At 35.4% G+C, this 22,436-nt stretch overlaps 1 protein-coding gene across 1 annotated transcript; it reads left to right on the forward strand.

Moving 5' to 3' along the window:
- Positions 1-2,537: 2,537 nt before the first annotated feature.
- Positions 2,538-15,354, forward strand: Smp_167070 (leishmanolysin-2 (M08 family); the record flags this gene model as incomplete). Its single annotated transcript, XM_018789820.1, has 8 exons — positions 2,538-2,627; positions 5,351-5,427; positions 6,561-6,671; positions 7,040-7,247; positions 8,158-8,218; positions 11,984-12,108; positions 13,388-13,543; positions 15,152-15,354. The coding sequence occupies 8 exons, from the start codon at positions 2,538-2,540 to the stop codon at positions 15,167-15,169; spliced, it is 846 nt and encodes a 281-aa protein (XP_018646417.1). The 3' UTR covers positions 15,170-15,354.
- Positions 15,355-22,436: the final 7,082 nt, after the last annotated feature.

Genomic DNA, 22,436 nt, shown 5'->3' on the forward strand with positions numbered 1-22,436 from the left:
ACTGGGTTCGAGTCCCAGAGTGAACATCAACTCTGAGATGCAGGTACATCCAGATGACGAGTCCCAAATAGGACGAAACGCGCGTCCTGGATTCCACTGCTAGTCACTATCCATCTCTGCTTACCATGCTTGTGAATTAAGGTATATCGAGGCAATACGCACAGTATGCACATATGCCAATTAGAGACTGACCAGTTGCAGTCCTAAACACATCGATGGGAAGATCCAAACAAACAATACTAAGTGAATTCAGAAAGAACATTGGTTGAAAAATCCTAACGACAACAATCAGGCTTAGTCGTGGCGTCTGAATAATCGAGTAGGAGACATGGTGCTCACGACATATTATTCCGCACATTTCTCATTTGGAATGCCAAATTTAGTTTATTTTTCTTTACACAGTGTGAGTTGAACACTATAGTGCGTTTTCTAACTCCATTATAAACAAACAATAAATTAACGTAGAATCATCAAGTAGGAGACATAGAGCTCATGACATATTATTCCGTTTATTTCTCATGTGGAATGCCAAACTTAGTTTATTCTTCATTACACAGTGTGAGTTGAACACTATAGTTCATTTTCTAAGTCCATTATAAACAAACAATAAATTAACGTAAATTTGCAGTTTGATTTCTCATATTCTACATTGTGCAACTACGTCTGAGATGGCTGTGATAAAAGGCCAACTACGAATTGAACTAGACTAGGGCGCTGATTTACTCATACAGAAATCAGTATGACAGGTGCTGAGGGAAGCAAAGATGGTAAGCAATGCAACTCTTTCTCATAAGGGCGTAAATCACCAATTATGGTCAGACATAAAATGAACTAACGACATGTGGTGTATAGAGCAAGTAAAACACACACACATACCCTCAAGTAAAAACAGTCGAAGTTATAAGCAGATAACTGTCAAGATCACAATGAGTGTGTCTAATGACTGAGCAAGGATAAATTACCTAGTTTGCTCAAAAGCCAGAATAATCCATGTGGATGCAACAATGTACTGCATCCTATAAAATATACCTTTCCAATTAGCTGATACACGAAACTGATTTCTAGACTTTGAAAGTTTATTTTGAGTGAGGTAACTGACATTTCCCAATCTGCAATCCATATGTTCCGATCCATAGATCTGTTCAAAACATAACACTATCTTGGTTATCAAGTAAAGGAAACTACGAAGTGCAAAAGACAATTCTCAGTCTACCAAAGATGCTGGTAAGTTGCACATTTACTGCATACAAACAGACGAGCATTTCTACTACATTGTATCATGCCATCATCCGAAATGTAATTATTAACAATGACCACCATTTTCACTGAGTTCTTGAATATGATATTTTGAGAGTCTATTTCACTCCGATTGATGGGTCCCTCTACTCTACATCTCTGCCCATTTTCTGAGGTTAGAATCCCATTTCGTCTAATGAAATCCGTGGAAATCTACTTAACATGCATAAATATAGATTCCACAATTAGGCATATATATATATATAAATTTATGGGATTCGTTCGATGGTTCATATGATCCATATTTTACACATAAACAACCACATCCGAGTGTCTTTTGTTGATACATGTACAAATGTCGATTTGTGGTTAGTTAGCTTTTACTTTATGGTTGTTGTTGGTTCAGTCCATTTGTGTGTGATTTGGAAGCCCACGTTTTTAACTTACCATGGAATTAATATTTTGTACCATAATTCATCAATTGCCACACGACATTTGTCAGCTATGCTTGTGTACTCAAAGTGAAATTTGGTGATCGATAGAGCACAACACCTGTTAGTTCACTTCTTAATCGTATTAATAAATACAACTGTGATTTGCTAATCTGTTAGCATTGTGGTCCTTTGACATCGTTGACATCGTTGAGTAATCATTAGACAATACGCTACAAAGAATCATAACATTTTATTTAGTCACAAATGTGACGGCATTATTTGTGAAATGTCAAAGCGTATACAGCATCATGAATGGTGACGTTTCCTAATTTGAGTTGCTAGGATAGCGTATGATCATTGGAAACCAGAAAGTAAATTAGTTCTATCCGGCTACATTTGCAAGTCACAACTTCTATCATTCTTGATTTCAGGATTTGTGAGGAGGTTTTATATAAATCATTGTAATTGATCAAACTGAAATTTTGTGATGAATATGTTGATTGTAAATTGTCACAGTAGTTTGTTGAGAATGGATGGAATATAGCCAGTAGTGGAATTCAGGGCAAGCATATGACAACTCAGACTGATCCGAATCCAGTCGCAATTATTCAAAACAACGTAACCCATAACGTTACTGATTCAGCTTAAGTTAAATAGTTGGTTTTAGGCGACTATTCAATCCAACAATACTACGATTTCTCCTTATTCAACCACGTGAACCAGGTACATCTGTTATTCGCTCATTTCTTATGTCTCTCAGTTTAAAGCATCAATTAATAATTTCAACTCAGGTTATTAAGATTTCCGTTTATTATAAACTGACATTTAATTGATAATGATCAATGAAACTTTACATCGTTTTTCTGAATGAAGAAGGAAGCAAGAGAACATTTTGACTGCCAAGAACTACAGGGAATCGAGCTGGATGGAATCCATTTCAGTCATAGAATAATGGGAGTAAGTTTGCTTATACTCTAGATTTTCGAATTTATTCGTTCATTCAGCAGAATATTCTGTTCTCTGAATACTGTTCATGTTGAATATATTTGATTCTCTTTATTTATTTAAACGCATAAATATTGGTACGAAAAAGCACCAGATAAATATACGCCTCACAAATCTCATTTGATTTGTGTGAGGGCTGTGATACTGCTCAAGTGCCCAGACTAAAGCAAGCGATTTTCTTAGGGGGCCACACCCCGATCCTTTAACCTAAAGGTCTGATCCATAAGGCAGTGGAGCATCGTGAGGAGATGCAGTATCATGGTAGCCGGTGACCAACAATAGGTTCACACGCCATTTGTTCCATCAGGATACTGGAGCCCATGTGCACCACTGATTTGGAATCATGGTTTTCCAACTCCCCTAAGTGGACTCGCCTTATCCACCAACCCAGTTAAAGCGCCGGACATTCGCTTTTCGTCCTCTCACTTTCGTAAACAACAGTAATGCCACGAGAAGGCAGTGAGTAGGACTTCCCTGGCAGAGACTATATATTCGCGTGGCCATGAGAGAGCATTTGGAGAGGGAGAGCGAACTCTCCCCACTCTCGGCCGTACCAGGGCATTTGGAGGCATTTGATTCTCTATTTGCACTGTTCTGCAAATATGTAGAAAAATGAAACATAACATACATGAACGCAGTTTTGAGTGCATTGATTGAAAGATAGTTTCATTGAAATCATTGGAGTAGAAACCAAGTAATACAATCACAGGTTTATAAAGATGCTTCTATTACATCTTCTACGTTTGTGTCCCTGTCAGTACATGACGACGATGATGATGCCAACAATTAAAAAACAGCGAATTAACGACCAGAACGATAAGACATAAAACCCGTACAAGCAGTCTGGAATGCTTATCGGTCCTAGTTTCCTTCTCAAACCTACCTGTTATGTCCAGAACATCAAAAACAGCCTCTGCAATATGAATCATATATTTCAGACACATTGAGTTTATAAGTCAAAATAAAGTCCATAATAAGTGGAACGGGAATATGAATAGTTTAATTGCATAACAATTATACGATCAAAATACAGTATTAGTCTAGAAATAGATTCCGATAGTTACTATCCATTATTCTCATCGGGATATAACACCTCCACTTTTTAGGAAAAGTCGGAGTGTATGTGCAAAATAAATTTTCCGACTTTATCTTCCCCCACGAAATAGTGTTCAATCCTCATATCCTCAAGTGACAAATAATGTGACACTATTTGAACTTTATTTAAAACATACTTTTCGCATCGAAGAGAAAACTTGGGCGGACGGAACGTGAACGATATCGTAATTTTATTCTTCCGAAGAACTCACGAGACTTCAATTCTGATGAAACGATTAAAACCCTGAGTCACATCTTCGGAGAGCAGTTATTTCTAAATGTTATCCCTTATCAATGCTTATCAACGAAATAATCGGGAGACAACTGGGTGAAACATGCAGGTATTGTGAACCGAGAATGTGAGAGGTTCAAGTTGTCTTCCACACTAGACGACCAGTTCAAATGCCCGGTCTTTGTCTGTAGCCTGTGTTAACCCGAAAATGCTGACAACGGAACTAGAATCTTGTGATAGCTCAAACACTGTCCCAACATGACGTTACAGGGAGTTACTACAGAAAACCGAATGTCAGTGAATTTGAAGCACAATACCTCGATGATGAGGAACGGTAACCTGTTCCTCCATGTCAATGCAGTCAAGTGAAGATCTACGAGTTTCTAGCAAGCAGAATTATCGTAATGACAGAGGCATATGTGATATTTGGCATTTCAAAAGTTTTTATCCGTTTAGTAATCAGCGTTGTATTAAGTGTTCCAGAAACGGACACAAAGAAAGTCATTGCGAAACCCGGAAACGACGTCAACCTAACGTGTACTCAAAAAAGATTCAAGCCTCAAACAGCCAAAGTATCTTTAGCTGCTTACAAAACTGGCTACCATAACCATAGACAATATGTTTCTCTCAAGATTAGTGGATATTATGCCTGCTTGCAGCTAGACGCAGCCTCCGATATAACACTTATAAGTAGGAGAATGTGCAAGAAAATTTGGAGACTGTGAATATACTCAACTCGTCAATCAGCCTATAGTGCATCTGGGGGAATGCTAAACATTGATGATGAGATTCATAGTGCAGTCACTGTCAAAGAGTTTACGGAGGAAATAGTAATATTTTTGACAGAACGTCCATCACTCGACTTATCGAGGCTCGATTGGATTGTAAGGTTGAAATTAACAGACCGTCCCATGAAGTCGATCTGTAACAACGTCAGTATGTTGAACATTGAGGGGAAAAACTCAGTGCAAACATCATTAAAACGATATGAAATGGTATTTTGTGATGGTCTTGGAGATTGTACTAAATTCAAAGCGAGATTCGAACTTAGGACCTATCGGTCTCGCGCACGAGCGCTTCACCTCTGAACCACTGAACCGGCATCAAACGGTGTCGATGTCCAACTTCAATCAATCCACATATAGGTATAGCCATACACGTTTTGTAAAAGAATGAAGTATCAATAAGATGACAGATTTGAGAGGAATAGCAGAAATTCAAATTCAAAGTTGACTATGAGATTTCAGTATTCATAGTCGATTTTGCGTTGTAATTTGAAAGAACCACAGTCATGTAAGTTTCATACCGATTTATTCTTAATGTTTTGATGTAAACTCACTTTCATCAGAATGATTTGATGGCAACTTATCTATTGGAATCAACTAGTGTTTCGAGAATAACTCTGGCTTATTTCGAAGATATAAAGTAAGTGTGACATGTTGAAATAAAAGAATAAGTAAATCCTGATAAACTTCACAAACGTTTTACATGAAATTTACATGATTTAACGTAATATAGATGAGACTTATTAAAACGCCTCGTTGACCCCTGCACCAATCCTCCTTTAAAAATGGATCAATATAAACTGTGTGTGAATGCAAATTAAATCGCTTAGCATAACTCTATCTATCACAGACAACTATAACATAATTTGAGTTTACGAATGTGCAATAATGCGTGATTCTTAGCTGTTGACTAAATTTCATCAGTGTTATTGCAGTGTGGAACAAATTTCACATGTTGACATGCTACACTGTAACAAAGGAGAAATGTCCTTTGTGATCGTCATAAATCCAACTAGTCTATATGTGTGGCAAGTTACATTCAAGTGATAAGTCTCATATGTGAACCTGAATCAAAGAGCTAAGTTTTGTGTTGGTCTTCGAGTCTACACAGGACTTGGCACTTCAATCACTGTTTGTAGCAGACGTATCTGAGGTAATTACAACAACGTAACAATATACGTATAACTGTTTCTTTGGGCGATGGCTACATGAACAACGGTATAAAATGATTAACTAAACGTTGAAGTTATCTAAATTCCAAACGCTGATATCGCTTCAAGTATAATTTTTACATATAATGACTTCTCCATACTGGGCGCACAACTTCTGTCAAACTATTTGTTCTAGTACTGACGAATACTCGTATAAATAATTAATCGCTTTCATATTCTAAAGTGGGAATGCGCCGAGGAAGAATAAATGGTTGTTCACAGGGAAAAATTCCCACATTAATTTAAAGTTACATAATATACGATGTGTTTGGCATCCGAGTACCCTTCAGCACGTGTGATTTTGACGAAACAATCATTTGTTTTAATTGAGACTTCTATTTCCAGAAGCTAGCCACAAATAGTCACCATATACATTTGATGTATGATGTAAGTAGTCTATATCTTTCACAAATACAATCTTCACGTCCTCTGACCTCACAACCTGTATAGACAATTTCAAAGTATGTCAAACTGACTTCATAAAGGAAATCAACATGCAAATAACATCACACCACACTCCCTTCTAATCACATTCTTATCCAATATATTTTGTTCCTCAAAGCATGTATGAAGTCGACTATTCCATGGCCGATGATTTCAAATGGGGAAAAGGTTTGGGTTGTGATTTCGTGTTGAAGAGCTGTTATGAATACATCAAGAAGAGAAAAAGCAGGTAAAATAGACACATTATATATTTTTGCTTGAGCTTTTGTATATTTTTATTGAGTGACTGAAAAATTTTCTCTTCCAACACTCCACAAGTATGATTAACTATTGAACGTCACGTTGGATATGTTTTCAACAGACACAATCCAGGAATCACAAAACGCAACTCAGCCACAAAATGATGCTGATTTGTTACAATTTACAGACAAAAGTCATCACTTATTTTACGTTGAAATGATTCATTGTGAAAGAGTTTCATATTGTAGTGCAGTTAATTTGATGATACATTTACTTTGAATGCCAGATGTGAAACAATAAAATGTCTGTGTTTGTTAACTTCTCCTCTCATAACAAATAAAATTATTCTCTTCTTAGAGGACAAGATATTCAGCCCTACTGTGATGTTCCCTTAGAACAAAAATGTGCCAGTTATGGAAACGGGATCGGTACTTGCGTACTGTTTAAACACAAGAATCAATTAAATGAAGTCAATCAGTATATGGATGATTCGTTACCTTTTACTGACACTGAAAAGGAAAAGTATGGAGGCTTTCCATTTTTCGATTACTGTCCAGTTCTCCTGGTAAGTCAAACTACTATACAGCCGTATGATAATTATGTTAGAATATTGTGTGTTGATGAGACAATCAAATTGAACTTCTGATACTTCTTGAACCACTTATATGATTCATTTGACAGTTTCTGGGAATTTTAGTAAGTAATTCATCCAAAAGTAGAGTTACTCATCGAAATGATTATTCAGTACAAAACGTCTGAGATTTGTATACTAGACGAACAGGGCTATCTTATGTGATTCGTCAGTATACTGTTCCACTGGTTCCTTAGTATTTATTCCAACTAAGAGATGCATGTATTCCTATGATCTTTCACAACGTGGTACGCAAAGATGTTTATTATAAACAGTTTTATTTTTGATTCCTCGAGGTATTACAGTTATTGAGAGTTAAGTAGTCTGTGCAACAATATTCAGGTGAATTATTTTTCAATCACCAGATTTGTTCTTTCTTAGACTCAATGAAAAGTAATGGGATAAAACCTGAGACATATTCATCATAATAATAGTCACAAGACACCAATTGTCTTATCAATGGTTTCTTACGGAAGCCGTATTCAATAATGTCTCTGTATACCTATCCCAAATCATTCAGTCATATGTATCAAAATTTTGTTGAGACAACAGTGATTTTTTGATACTCCATACATTTTCTTGATGGAGTTTTGTGCTCTGAGTTGAGTGGTTTGTTCGTGAAGCTTTCATGGTCCTTCTGAACGACATCATCAACACAAACGTCTACAGACTTCTAACCGACGTTTTTGATGATGATGTCGTTCAGAAGAACGATGAAAGCTCAACGACCCAACCATCCAGCTCAGACAATAAAACACCATCAAAATCATCCACAAGAGCTACAAATCTTCTTCATCACTTCATACACACTACATTTTTTACATATGAAAAACATTCGATTTAGGTTCACCCATATGAAGAAGGTGACACAGCCCTATGCGAGACGAAAATTGATTTAAAACCAGGTTCGTTAACAAATATATTTAGTCTGTTTCCCTTTTGCACTTGTTACTTAAACATATATATATTTGAATTCGTAAATTCATATATCATGTTGCATCAATAATTATCGTGTAACACTTGTACCAGGATATGCCAAACTGTATTCTAAGTCTACTCTCATAAAGTATAGAAAATTGTCGAAATCATTGATACTTCTACTCCCTCAGTTGATAAGAGCTAAAATATCTTGATAATCATCATGTATTACTTTGAAACGACATATGTCAACATTAATTAATTGTTGTTGGCATTTGAACTAATTGGTTACTAAAAGGTATGATGGTTGGTGCAAATCAGTAATAGACTTATGTTCTATGTATATGTAGCTGTTTGATATTTTCATTTGGAAACATAATCCCAATGCTAGAAGGTGATTATGAAAAGAAAGTGACGGATTGTGTAATTGTAATAATTGTAATAATTTATTCTCAAATAACAGATTGTTACATGAGGCATGCCGGTTTACAGGCAAGATCAAATTGTTAAAGAAGTTACAATTTTCACTGTTGAAAATTACTCAGCTGGGTTGATATTTCATAAGATATGAATGTAAATGGATTTCATAAGAAACATGTCAATATCAATATCACACTTGGCGCACTTTATGGAGGTAGCGTTGCAACATACAACTGATGTTCGAGAATAGATACATGCGAAGTTGTGGGCTTTTAGAAGTTTCGAACTTATATCCCTCCAGAATATCGGAAGCTTTAATAACGGTGTAGGACGAAGTCACCCGTGCCATATCTGTTTTCGGTGAAGTATCTGCAGGAGGCTGGAAAAGGTGTAAGAAAAAGGAAGGACGAAAAGCAGAGCACACAATATTCATGGAGGAATAGTTAAGGTATAACCATTTAGTCTATTTGTCTGTTACTGAAGTATTTATTAGGTAAGAACATACTAATGTGTTAAAGAAAAATAAGTGTGGGCAAGGTATGAGTGGATAAGGAACTGTATAAATGAAGGTAGTTCAGAAGGAAGTATGGAATTGTGTAATTATAAAATAAAGTGCTGAAAACAGTATTCCGATACAAATGGCTGTCTCCCTTTTTTCGAAGCTGTTTGAACTCTCTTGTTTTGTTTACAGATTTTATGGGGTATAGAGTGGACTTAGTTTTTAGCCAATTGTCTAGTTTGCTTGTATTAGGATTACTTGGTAGGAAGTGGAACCAATTCAGCTTTTTTTAACATGATTCAAAGTGGTATTTTGCATGAATAATTTCGCATCAATACCGTTGGTTCGTGACATCCCACTTGACATAAGGAGCCGTAATTAATATGTTCTGCCCCACAGACACGGGTGGATTGAAGTTATCTCCCCACCATCATGTTTGCTGGTCAGTAACGCCACCCTCCCTCCTTTTATGATGTTAGGCTCTCTTACGTTTGTGGTCGGTATGAATATTGCTGTTATCAAGGACCATATTTGGAATACACTGTCTCTACAAGTTCCATGTTACAAGCAAATCAGATGGTAATAGCATTTGTATTATGGGTTAGTTATCCATTTAATATATCGTACTACTATGAAGATAACTAATGGTAAAGGTTAGAAGAGACAAGTCAGATTATATGTGGTTAAGAGATGGTAAGGGCTAATAGCAAACCAGAGGATATGATAGTAAATATTGTAAAATTTTCAGGGTAAGAAAAAATAAAACATTGAACAACTCACAAGAATTTAGGACGTATGAGCTTCTTTTGGTCGGCCTTAGTTGGTCAGCATCCATAAGATTAGTGAGTTATCTGTCTACTTGTAATAAGAAAAATAAAAGGACATGACACTTAGGAAGAATAATTTGGATTTATCCATTAGAGAGATTCGGAAACTGAAAATGAGGGTTAGGAGCGGAAGGCCATGGTTAATAATCAATAAATAGTGGGGAAGGATAAAGCATGTTTTCTTTAGTTTTGCTATATTCATACTAACGACAATGGAGTTCGTTATATTCTTGTTCAGTCTAGATATTGGGCTGTCGATAATAAAGTGCCTCATTGGTAGGCGGGAGTTCAAGGAATAGTTGGTGAAGTTCTTTAGAGTTTAGTAACAGGGTTATTAGCCTTTTAAATTTGGTAAAGGTGTCACAGTTACGGATAGGTATTGGCAACCTGTTCCACAATAAACTATACCGAACTGTAAAAAACTTACAACGCATTTGTTTTTGGTGTTTTTCGGTAAATAGTGTGTATGCATTGTTTCTTAGTCTATGGGCTGGGTCATTGATCATAGTTGGACAGGAGGTTAGGAATGACAGTCCATTTATTACTTTGTAGAGAAATATCAGATTGTTCCTTAACCTACGGTGCCATAAAGGTTCTAAAGAGAGGTGCTTACATCTACTTGTGTAATCAAGTGTGGTGTCACTTCCTAGCAGTTGGCGTGTAAAGCGTCTTTGAACATCTTCTACTCTTATTTTGTCAGTGGTATTCATATTAGAGAAGATAAAAGAGCAGGATTCTAGGGAAGGTCGTACACATATTTTGTAAAGGGTAAGCTTGGCATCTGTCGTGAAGAAATTTTTCGTTATAAAGCCAATTAGACGTCTGGCTTTAGAAATGATAGAGGAGGTGTGTGCTTTAAAGTTTAGGCTTCCTGTGTAATTTATTCCTAAATCGTGTACTTAATTCCTAGATCGTGTACTGAATTAAGTGTCTGGACTTTACTTTTATTTAAGTAAAGTTGGGGTTCATAGGGGTGCTTTCCAAAGTGCATGATCCCGCATTTGTGGAGGTTAAATGGTAATCGCCACTTTTCGCTCCAGATAGTTAGGTTATTGAATCAGGCGTACACTTTCACTTAGAACCTCAGGCTTATAGCTGTATACTATTTTGAGATCATCAGCATATAAGTATGGTTTCCCAGATTTTATGATGTTACATATATCGTTTATATACATGAGAAACAAAAGTGGGCCTAATACACTTCCCTGGATGACGCCACTAGTTATTGGTCTAGGTAATGAGAGACAGTCGTTGTACTTTACCATTTGTTTACGTCCCTTGAAGAATGAAACAAACCATGAATAGAGTGGGTTGTTGATTCCGAAGGACCGTAGTTTGACTATAATTCTTTTATGAGGAACCTTATCAAAAGCTTTCTTAAAGTCTAAAAATGACTGATACAAGGAGTCCATTGTCTCGTTTCAGAGTTATATCATTCATGTAGTCCACTAGGCATGTATCACATGATCTGGACCTAAGGAATCCATGTTGGGAGACCGGGATGAGATTATTAGTAATTACATGTTGGACTAACGCCGCTTTAACTACTTTCTCCATCACTCTAGACACCACTAAAGTTATGTTTATGGGTCGGTAATTTTCAACATTTGCTTCAGGTCCTGTTTTAATTTTGGGAATGATGTGTGTAGTTTTCCAGGCAGTAGGGTAATGCGCTGTAGAGAGTGATATCTCAAGTAGTTTGAGTAATAAAACACACATATCATCGCCTCCACGTTTTAGCATGCTAGCCGGAATACCATCAGTGTAGGAGTGTTTCAGTGTACTAATTGCCTTAGAGATATTCTGTACATTGAAGTCTACGTTAGTAGTGTGATTGTATTATGAAAACATGTTGACTTCATATACTGAAGCAAAATGTCATCTTGTCAGAATATATACACCAGCAGCATGTTAATCTATGGTGATCAAACAACTTTTACTTCTACAAATTTACTGTTACATTAAATCAATATATATGAGTTTAATTATTACTTAACTTTCTACAGATTCACCACTAGACGCATTTCTGGATTATAGGGGTCCTGATTCAGCTTGTTTTATGGACGAAACAATTAAATACGTCAATGGGTCAAGAACACACATTGTTGAAAAGAAACCATCCTGTCATAAAGTAAGTTATATTGGAGTAAAATATAATTCGTTTATTTCATGTATTAGTTTCATTTATGATTTCATAGAAGTCAAATATACCGATTGAAATAGATACTCATTCACTCATTGCATTATTTCGAGAAATCAGTGAGTAGGACTCCTCTAGCAGATGCTTTATAGGCGTGGCTATATGAGAGCATTTCGAGAGTGAGAGCGGACTCTCCCTACTCCCGGCCGTACCAGGGCATTTGGGAGCCAAGAGAAATAAAACCAAAATCATTTCTAGGTGTAATATTCCCACGAAATATCGCTCAATAGTTGTGTAGAATTGAAGAGATTATTGCGTTCTCTCTTAAGAATAAGTTATTCCAAAATGACGGAATGAGTTCACTCATTTTTTTTTTTAAATATTATTCAAACACATGGATACTGGTACAAAGAGATACCATGATATTTATGCGTCACACAAAGAAATAAGATTGTGGTGAGGTAGAGAGAGGAGGGTGAGTATATTGAAAAAGGAACAACAGATGAATGAAAATAAGTGGATGAGGGTTAAAACGCCATAGAATCAATTGGAGAAGCACAGCATTAAAAAACCATATTTATTGTCAACTTTGTGACGAGTCAGGAAGGAGACCGGCAAAACTTATTGCTTATAGATGGTAGGCATTGTTAAGGCGAAAGTTCCTTTACTCGCCACTTCCAAGGTGCCATGTTTATGCAGCCAATACTCACCTATGTTTTGTGATGGATCGATAGACTCTATTAGATTATTTTAAGCTGCTTAATTACTAACAGAAACAGTAACAGATGGTAGCAATAGTAAACAGTTATTCATATTTTGTATTGAAGAAGTCCTGGTTTCAGGTCGATTTGACACGTAGATTCAAAATGATAGAAGACAATAATTTTACTTCTATGTGCTGAGGCTAAGTATCGTCAAAACTTTTCAAATCCATTGTGCTAAGTCTACCTACTGAATAAGTAATCTTTGAGATGGTGTTAATTTTTCCTTCACGGTTAGCAATAGAAACTAAAATACTTCGGCAATCATTCAACAAGTCAAGTGTAAGAGTAAACAAATTAACTGCTGAGTAAAAACAATATACTTAAGCTTGAAAATGTTGTATATATTCTATGATGAAAATTCCATCTGTTAAGCGGTATGGTACAGATATTCTCTTGACTAGTTTCACAGATATTTTCCTGAAAAATGATTTCTCTTGTTGACTTCTACTCAATTTAAAACTAATTATCTACTGATTGTTTCTCATCTTAAACACAAACACTGTCAGTTCCGATGTTCAAAAAAATTTGGTGTTGAAGTGATATATCACGGACATGCGTTTCAGTGTCCTGTTGAAGGTGGGATAATAAATATAGGGGATCAATTGAAAGATGGATATTTTTTTATCGATGTACAATGTCCAAAGTGCACATCATTGTGCAAGGTGAGTTGAATTGGTTTGTAAATGTTCGCCACACCAAATAAATTAATAAAAACGGATAAATCGTTCTGCCTTCATAACACAGATTTAGTTTTGAAATCTGTATCAAGGTAAGCTGGGAAATTAATTGAAATAAGCATGTACATTATAGCGTGACTAACGTTAGAAAACTGTGAAAATTGAATATTCGTTCGAAGTGTAAGGGAATTTTACACAGTCATTATTAATTGACCAAATTGGTCTCATCATATGATGAGACACATCTCAAAGTAGAATTGAGCGGTAATCAGGAAGACATAGGAAAAGAAGAGCTACAGTAGGATGTAAAATGGTGGAGGATGAAGGAGACGATTACTTCGGAATAATAAAAGATTGCGACCGTGTAAGATAAAGACAACATTTAACATCATTTATGTTACATATGTCTACAAGATTTACTTCGTAACATACCGATATATGTCAACATTACGTATCCCACACTTTGTGTTCATGTTTTCAGCTATAGCTGAACTCATCTGTGATTTCATCTATGACTCCATTTCATCTTCAAAGTCAGTTTTGTATGCCTAATCTATTCTGCTCATATCACTTGTAACTGTGGAAAAATAAATATTGTGTTGCCATTGTATATTGAATTTGAATGGATAAATGAAGTTCAACTGCATTTGATGGTGATTGTGTTGGTGTAATTTTTTTGCTCAGTTCAACAATCACAATAAACTCACATACCGTATACTGTGTTGATTGTTATAATTGCCACACATAACTGAAGCATCATAGATGCTCTTCCGACAATTGAATTTCAGGTCAATAATCAAAACATTGACAAAGCAATGTTAATAAAATGGGGTTTGTGTAAACTGTAGTGATTTTCATAGTTGAATTCATGAGTCGATGTAATGTAGACCACTACTGAAAACCCAAAGTTTCTTGAGTTTAAATTGATATAATGAATGTATCAATGTTAGATGACCACTGGAAACCTAGTCCTAGTGTGGGACTCTTCGGGAAGTGAGCATTCACGACCATGCACGTAGCACTCGAATCGTAGACCATCAGTTGCGCGCGCGAACACTTAACCTCTACATCACTAAGCCGGTATTCAGTGGTATTATTGTTTAACTTCAACCAGTCCATGACATTGCGCGACTGTCTACCAATATCCCCAGTAAGTAAATGCCTCACAAAAGACACGGTTAATATTTAAGAAACTGAAATACAAAATTTAAATTACATACATGAGAGAGTTTATTCAAACGTTTCATTCAATGCATATCAGAATATTATGGCAAGAGTGGTAGCCCATTCCACCGAGCTTGTAGAAGGTTTCAGATAAGTGAGACTCTACATTTCACTAAAACACGATTTCTGACTGTAAGATTGTCCATCACATTCTAAGCGAATAGTGTTTATGTATGAAATGATGAACCATACAGCGTAATACATTCAGATTTTTATTTCGTATGTTTCATGTCAAAATATTTTGGATCAGTATTTATTAAGCAACAATTAAATAATCGAGTTCATTCAAGTTTCAAGTGTTTTATCTCTGTGTTTCTAACAACGAATTACCGGCGCAACTATTCATGCTCAATTCTTTTACTTTTTCAGGATAAATGTCCAAAATGAAAGAATATCAAATAGAGCAAACAATCTTCTTGTTATTGTTGAAAGAGAAATTCATCTGTTGGATTATTTTAAGAATATTTGTTGAATGTATCTGTACTTTTAACATTAATTATAGCTTGCTTTAACTTGATAGAACTATGTTAAAATATGTATTGCTTGATAAATATAAAATATTTCAGTGTTTATTTTGAGACATTCTGATGATGATACTTGTATAAGTTAGACTACTGTAGTGCAGTGCTTCGCTAAACTTTCACCTCGATAACCGTTATAATACAAATCGTAGCGGTGTATGAAAGTGCATGAGAGTAGCGGCAACTACAGTTTATTAGCAAATGAAGCAGGCAAGAAAGCTATAAGCACATGAGAAAACGTCAGCGAGTGAGTGATCAAACGAACGAATAGCAAGCAATTGCATAGGCGATTTATAGTCAAATTGTATAAAGGCACAGCAAGACAAAACAAAAGTTAAATAAAAGGATTTGAGTGCATACATATATGGGGAGGAGGATGAATCGTCGAATGCTATTTTTGTAATCAACGTTTTGGCTAGAGTCTGTCATGTGCTCTGGTGGTCATAACAGAACAGAGATATCTGCAAATTGTTACTATCCAAATGACAATATCTGTTAGGTAATTTAATGAAAGAACTTAACCAAAGTTAACCATTACCGAAATTGATTGTAGGATTGTAGTTCCCATAATATCATATGAATATCAAATGTTAATACGATAATTAGAGTAGATATATATTCAAAATTTTAACTTTTATTATTGTGGATTGTTTTCAGAATTAGCAGGGGTAATTTGGACCATCAATACCTGCTCAACATATATATTCAAGTTATATTTATTCAAAAACATTTTAAAAATGTACTTAGTTGTCAGTACCTATAATCTGTCATTAATCACAAATTTCTCCCATTAGCTCAGTTACAACTCCTAGTGTTTTCGCTCTACAATAAACCAAATGTATTTCAATGTATCCTTAATTCAATGTCTCAGAGATTAGACAAGGAGAAATGTTTCCAGTTTAGATACTCTCATTATCTCTTATCACAATCACACAATCTTATACAGTAGTGTGAGTGTAAATTCAGTTAGCATACAAAAAATGTAACTTCACACAGACTTTCAAATCATAGTTTACATCAGGTGTACTTCTTAATTTCGACATCTTTTTTCTTTGGTCAGGACCCGTTCGAACCAACGTAATGTGAAAAGTTGATGACTATTTAATATAAGAATAGGATATTTGATAAGTTCACCTGATTTGTGGTTTAAATCATGAATAGATATTAGCTGGGGATCATATGAAAATGATCCCTACAGTGTTCATTCATTTTGAATGGTTTCCTAGATAGTTCAACAAAATCAATTTCATCAAACAGTCAATAGGATTCCTTTCGAAAACCGATGGAACATGATCAGCATCTACCTGAATATCATTTAGAGACCGTACTGTTTGACAGATTACTGAGCATCCACAATATTCAAACTATATAACAAATATCTAAAATCTGACTGTTATGTTACCATTTAGCATTGACCTGTCTAGTTATGGGGAACGAAATGTTGGTTGGTTTCTAATTGACTGAATGAGTCTTAATTTCACACATTATGTGTTTAACTGTATAGCATTATTATTTAAAGAAAATATGATATATATTGTGATAAGATATTACGAAATCTAAGGAGCACTATTCAACAAGTCTAGCAAAATACTTAAACAATATCAGTAAGAAGTATCCACCATGCAATATACCTGTGATAGACAGAGACAACCAGGACAGGGTACAATACAGCATGCATCAATCGAACTACAGTTAACGGAGAAGCTTTGGAGGATGTGTAAACCAATGCATATCTGGGCAGCATCATCGATGAACACGGTGGATCTGATGCAGATGTGACGGCACGGATCGGCAAAGCAACAGCAGCATATTTACAACTGAAGAACATCTGGACTCCAAAACAAATGCCAATCAACACCAAGATCAGAATTTCCAGTGCAAATAACAAGACAGTTCTCCTTTATAGGGTGGAGTCGTGGAGAACTACGAAAGCCATCATCCAGAAGATACAGGTGTTTATTAACAGTTGTCGACACAAAATACTTCGGATCCGTTGGTCAGACACTATCACCAACATTCTACTGTGGAAGAGAACAAACCGGATTTCATCGAGTGGAGGAAGAAATCAGGAAAAAGGGCTGGAAGTGGAAGACACACATTGAGGAAATCCCCCTAACATGGAATACTGAAGGCCAAAGGAGAATAGGAAGACCAAAGAACATGGTACGACGAGAAATGGAGACCGTTATGAGAAGAATGAAGAAGAATTGTATAGAAGTATAAAGGAAGGCTCATAACAGGGTGGGTTGGAGAATGCTGGTCGGCAGCCTATGCTTCATTGGTGGTAACAGGCGTAAATAAGTAAGACAACTGATATTAAAAGCAAATCTGTTAAATAAAATTAAACAGAATTTTCATTTCGATGAAATCATTTACTTAAGCTGTACATTGATGTTTATAGTTGTACGGTAAATATATTTCTATAGAAGGATATAAGAGGATGCATCATAAAGTGAGTCGAGACTACGGTTCAGTTATTATTATGACCTTAATGTTTTACGTTTTTACCTTCATTTCAGTCAAGCTAATAATTATCTAACCCATGAATTATTTTCATCCATATATTCTTCTCTAACCCCCTTGTTATTACGTAACTTCGTTTGATAATTGGATTATTGACTCACATTATGATGATGCAATCTTATTTATCCTTCTATGAACACATATTTACCGTACAATTATAAATACGAATGTACACCCCTAAGTAAATGATTTCGTCTAAATGAAACTTCGCTGAATTCTCTTTATTTTCATACAAATCTATTTGTTTCATATTGTAGATTTCGTCGTTGTGTCTAAGAATTATGTTATGTCGAATGTGACGCTTTCCTCATTGGAAAGTCTTCTCGTAGGGATCTCGACTCGTGCCAAGGAACACTTAGGTTACAAAAGAAAACCTAATAATCTTGTAAAATCGGAAATTTCACAAGTTAAATCAGCAATAGCAATACATGCTATTTTCAACAATCAGCAAATGGATACTAAAAATACCAAAATAATTCAGAAAAGCTTTCTTCTGCTTTCAATAGGAAAGAACTCTTGAATAATCATTCAACCAGGACTCTTTATCCAAACCACCAGATTTGATCTTATTTATTATACGCAAAGTCTACACAGCCTGATAAACTAAACCTTTACTTCATTTTACAAATGTGTTTACATTGTTCATACCCACATTCTGAATAACAAATGAACACAGTGACAGGTCATACAAGTTCACCCTGATGAAGAATAAATGGACATTGATATTGATATATTTAGACCTTTTATGATTTTATTTGTACCAAAACATTTTCTGTATTATTTCCTTTGTATTATTCAAACTTGTGGTAATGCAATGTTGGCTATTTATTTACTCTAAAGAAGTGTCCTACATTATGAGAAGGGGTTTTGTGGAGATTTCAGTATTTTTCATAGCTGAAATCATGAGTCAATTGAAGCTAAACCACCATGGAAAACCTGGAAGCACTGGACGGCCGTTTCGACCTATTATGGGGCTCCTCTGCAGTGCGCATCCACGATCCCACACTCGCGTCCTACATTAAGTCACAAAACTTTAGAAATACAATTTTCCTACTCATTGAAAGATAACAAAAAGTACTATTATCATTATTATTAACTTTCTACTCAATGCTCGATTGATTTCAAACTATTAAGTCCAACCTTGGTATGGATACCTTTAAGATATTTTTGTTGTATCCGAAGAACATTTAAAGAATTGGTAACTTCCGAAAATTGTTTATAGACTGTTATTATATAAATATTCTAATTTTTCAACTTTTAAGTAACTAGATTATATAAATTTCTAGTTTTTTTATAACAAGACTTCATTTGAACTATTCGTCATAATTATATGTTTTACTATCCTTAATTTTGTCCTAATCTATTAGTTACAGTGTCTTGAATGCCACCAAATGCCATGGTACAGCCGAGAGTGGGGAGATTCCACTCTCCCTCTCGCAATGCTCTCACATGGCCACGTGTATATAGCCTCTGTCAGGGATGTCCTACTCACTGCCTTCTCGTGGCAGGGGAGTTGTTTACCAAATTGAGAGGACGAAAAGTGAATGTTCGGCGCTTTAACCGGGTTGGTAAGACGGAAATTCTACTTAGGAGAGTTGGAAAACCCTGATTCCAAACCAATTGTGCACATGGTCTCCAGTATCCTGAGGGAACAAATAGCGTATGAATCAATATGGTCACTGGCCACCATGAAAGTGCATCATGTAACATTGCTCCACTGCCTTGTGGATCAGATCTTTAGGTCCAAGGTTCCGGGTATGGCTCTCTAAGAAAATCACCCGTTTTAGTTTGGGCACCTGGGAAGTACCACAGTCCTCACACAAATCAAATGAAATTTGTGTGGTGCATACTTATCTGGTGCCCGTTTGCACCAATATTTATGTGTTGAAATAGATAAAAACCCAGTCACTTTTAGCTTGTTTTGTAAAATTTATTTTTTCTTTTATGGTGTTATACAGTCTGATCTGCTTGTATGTAAAACACGTACGTCTGAAATATATCCTTCATATAGTGGCGTCGGATATTTTGTTCTGGACTCGATGGGTAAATCTAGGCAAGAAGTTACTATATCGAGAACCAGTAAAGATTCAAAGTTGACTCAGGGCTGTTAGTGATGGTTGATCTGTCATTGGTATAGCACGGGGAAAGACAAAGATTTGATAACATGATAACTAGCCGAGGCATAAATCATAACAGTTTTCGTGTGTGACTATAGTTGTACAGGTAATAGCGTACGACTTAAATTGTCAGAATTCACATAAATCCATTCTACGAAAATATCTCAATCATTGCATTATATTCCAAGCTACATCATAATCTTCCATTACTATAATTTTCCAATAGCTCTAGTAGTTATGCTACATGTCTATCACTAGAAGAATTCGGATGCTTTAACCAGTCTTCACTTCATGGCTACTTGCTTGATGAGTAACTACAAAGTATTTACTTGATGTATTACATCCCATGAAAATAATGAGTGAATTTCCGTATGATAAATAACGAAGTTTGGCCGTAAACTCATTATTTAGAATCACTATTTAGATATTCCTAGTTTAGGCTGTAGAATAACATACTTTTATTAATCTGATGACACAAAGTGAATGAAGTTGTACACAATCAGGGTTTCCTGTCGACTACCTCTAATCATCATCTCATCTCAACATATTGTTCACGATGTCGGTTACGAAGACTGGTGACCATGTCGGAACTTTGTCGAGAGAATACGATCAGCACTAAGAAGGACGTGATACATAAGACATTGATTACCAGTCCATGGTCAATCAATCGTATATATGATCTGATTCAATCACCAACATTCATCTATGAAATATATAATACATCGATCGTTTTGTTCAAAATTATCAGCCTAACTTCAAGCATATGGAGACGAGCAAACCATAACCTTGCAGAGTTCTTGGTAAATTATAAAATTCAAACAGTAAATACTTCATTTGCAAATTTACATCATTTTTCCTTCACATTCTGTATGTTCCTTCCAAATAATAATTCCCTTCTATTTCCGTTTCTATTCTATTCAACTTTATCTTCTTAGCCATCTATTGTTAGGTTTTCCACTTTGGATTAGTGTTACGTACTACTTATATCGACAAACATAAGTAGTATACACTACAATACTACACATTTATTCAAAATTTAAATTACTTAAGATTATCATCTTTATAACTAGGGCTTCAAATTTTCAAGCATACCTACTTACTTTACTAGAAAAGTTCAAATCAACTTAGATGCTTCACAACTTATTTCCTGGTCAGATACCAATAAACCTAATGAAATCAATCTTTGACTATGGATCTCAACGTTCCTTTCTAACATAATACTATGCTTAGAATGATTAGAATAATCAAAACAAGTATCTCTATGAGATCCGAAAATAGAACATTGTTCTATCCCGTGGAGAATTATGAATGGTAACTTTTGAGGACTAGTTATGGACCAATATGATGGGTATATTTCCTATTGAATAATTATTAAGTAACTTAACCATTCATATTCGTATCCCTATTTATTATAAGCTTTATTTTGACCCTTGGACTATTAATATACGATCAATCATACTTGAATTATCTCTAGTCCATTAATTGCTGTTCCCCTTATTCACAGCCACATTTGATCAAATCTTGTACAAATGTTATTTTCTATTTTATGGTACGATGTGGTCAGTTTGTTTGATATATAAGCCAAGTATGTTTGAGAATAATGATTCATATTGCAGAGACTGTCGTTGATGTTCTGGACTTAACTGGTTGGGTGGGCTTGGCAGATAGCAGGACTGATAAGTACTCAAGACTGCTCATACTGCTTTTTGTTTATCATTGCTCTAATCGATAATTCACTCCTCTCTAATTGGCGGGGATCATCACGTCATATATCAAACAGGTCACGCAACTACGCACTCAATCGCTAATAACAAACATTGACATACATTTGATATTGCATTATTATTGTTCAATAATTAATAATAATAAAAATTTACAATTATTTACTATGAGGGTTGTAGAGTGTTGTCAATCCTCAATGTTGAACGATCAAGCCTTTACCTGAAAAGTACAAAAAACCATTTGATCATGATGTTTCTGAATGTTTTCGAAGTTGACAAGTTTCTATGTTTATGCTTGCCCAGTCAACAAATGGATAAGACTATAATTTATGAACGAGCCAATCAGGTAAAACATAACAGGTCTTTGGTTTCGGCGCGAAATTCATTCATCAATATGGATAAGTAGAGTTTTAGCATTTTAGATTATATCAGTTTGAGATGAAAACTATCAATCTAACTCCTTATTTTAACCATCAACCGTAATGCATAAATCTAATTCTTCACACAGGTTTATAATCTTCATTTAGTCCTAGTTATCAGGTGAACACTGTCATGATCACTTAAGCGTCGCTCAAAGGTCTTCCACAAATTATAGTCCCACCAACAGAAGAAACGAACCTCCAAACATCATATCATTTTGTATTTGAAAACGTTTTCAAAATTATTTTTTTTATAGTCAATCGAAGCTAGACCACCATGGAAAACGTAGAAGCACTGGACGGCCGTTTCGTCCTATTATGGGACTGACTTCATCATCATATTATATTGTATT

The sequence above is a fragment of the Schistosoma mansoni genome, assembly GCF_000237925.1.
Source record: "Schistosoma mansoni, WGS project CABG00000000 data, supercontig 0132, strain Puerto Rico, whole genome shotgun sequence".
Lineage (NCBI taxonomy): Eukaryota > Metazoa > Platyhelminthes > Trematoda > Strigeidida > Schistosomatidae > Schistosoma > Schistosoma mansoni.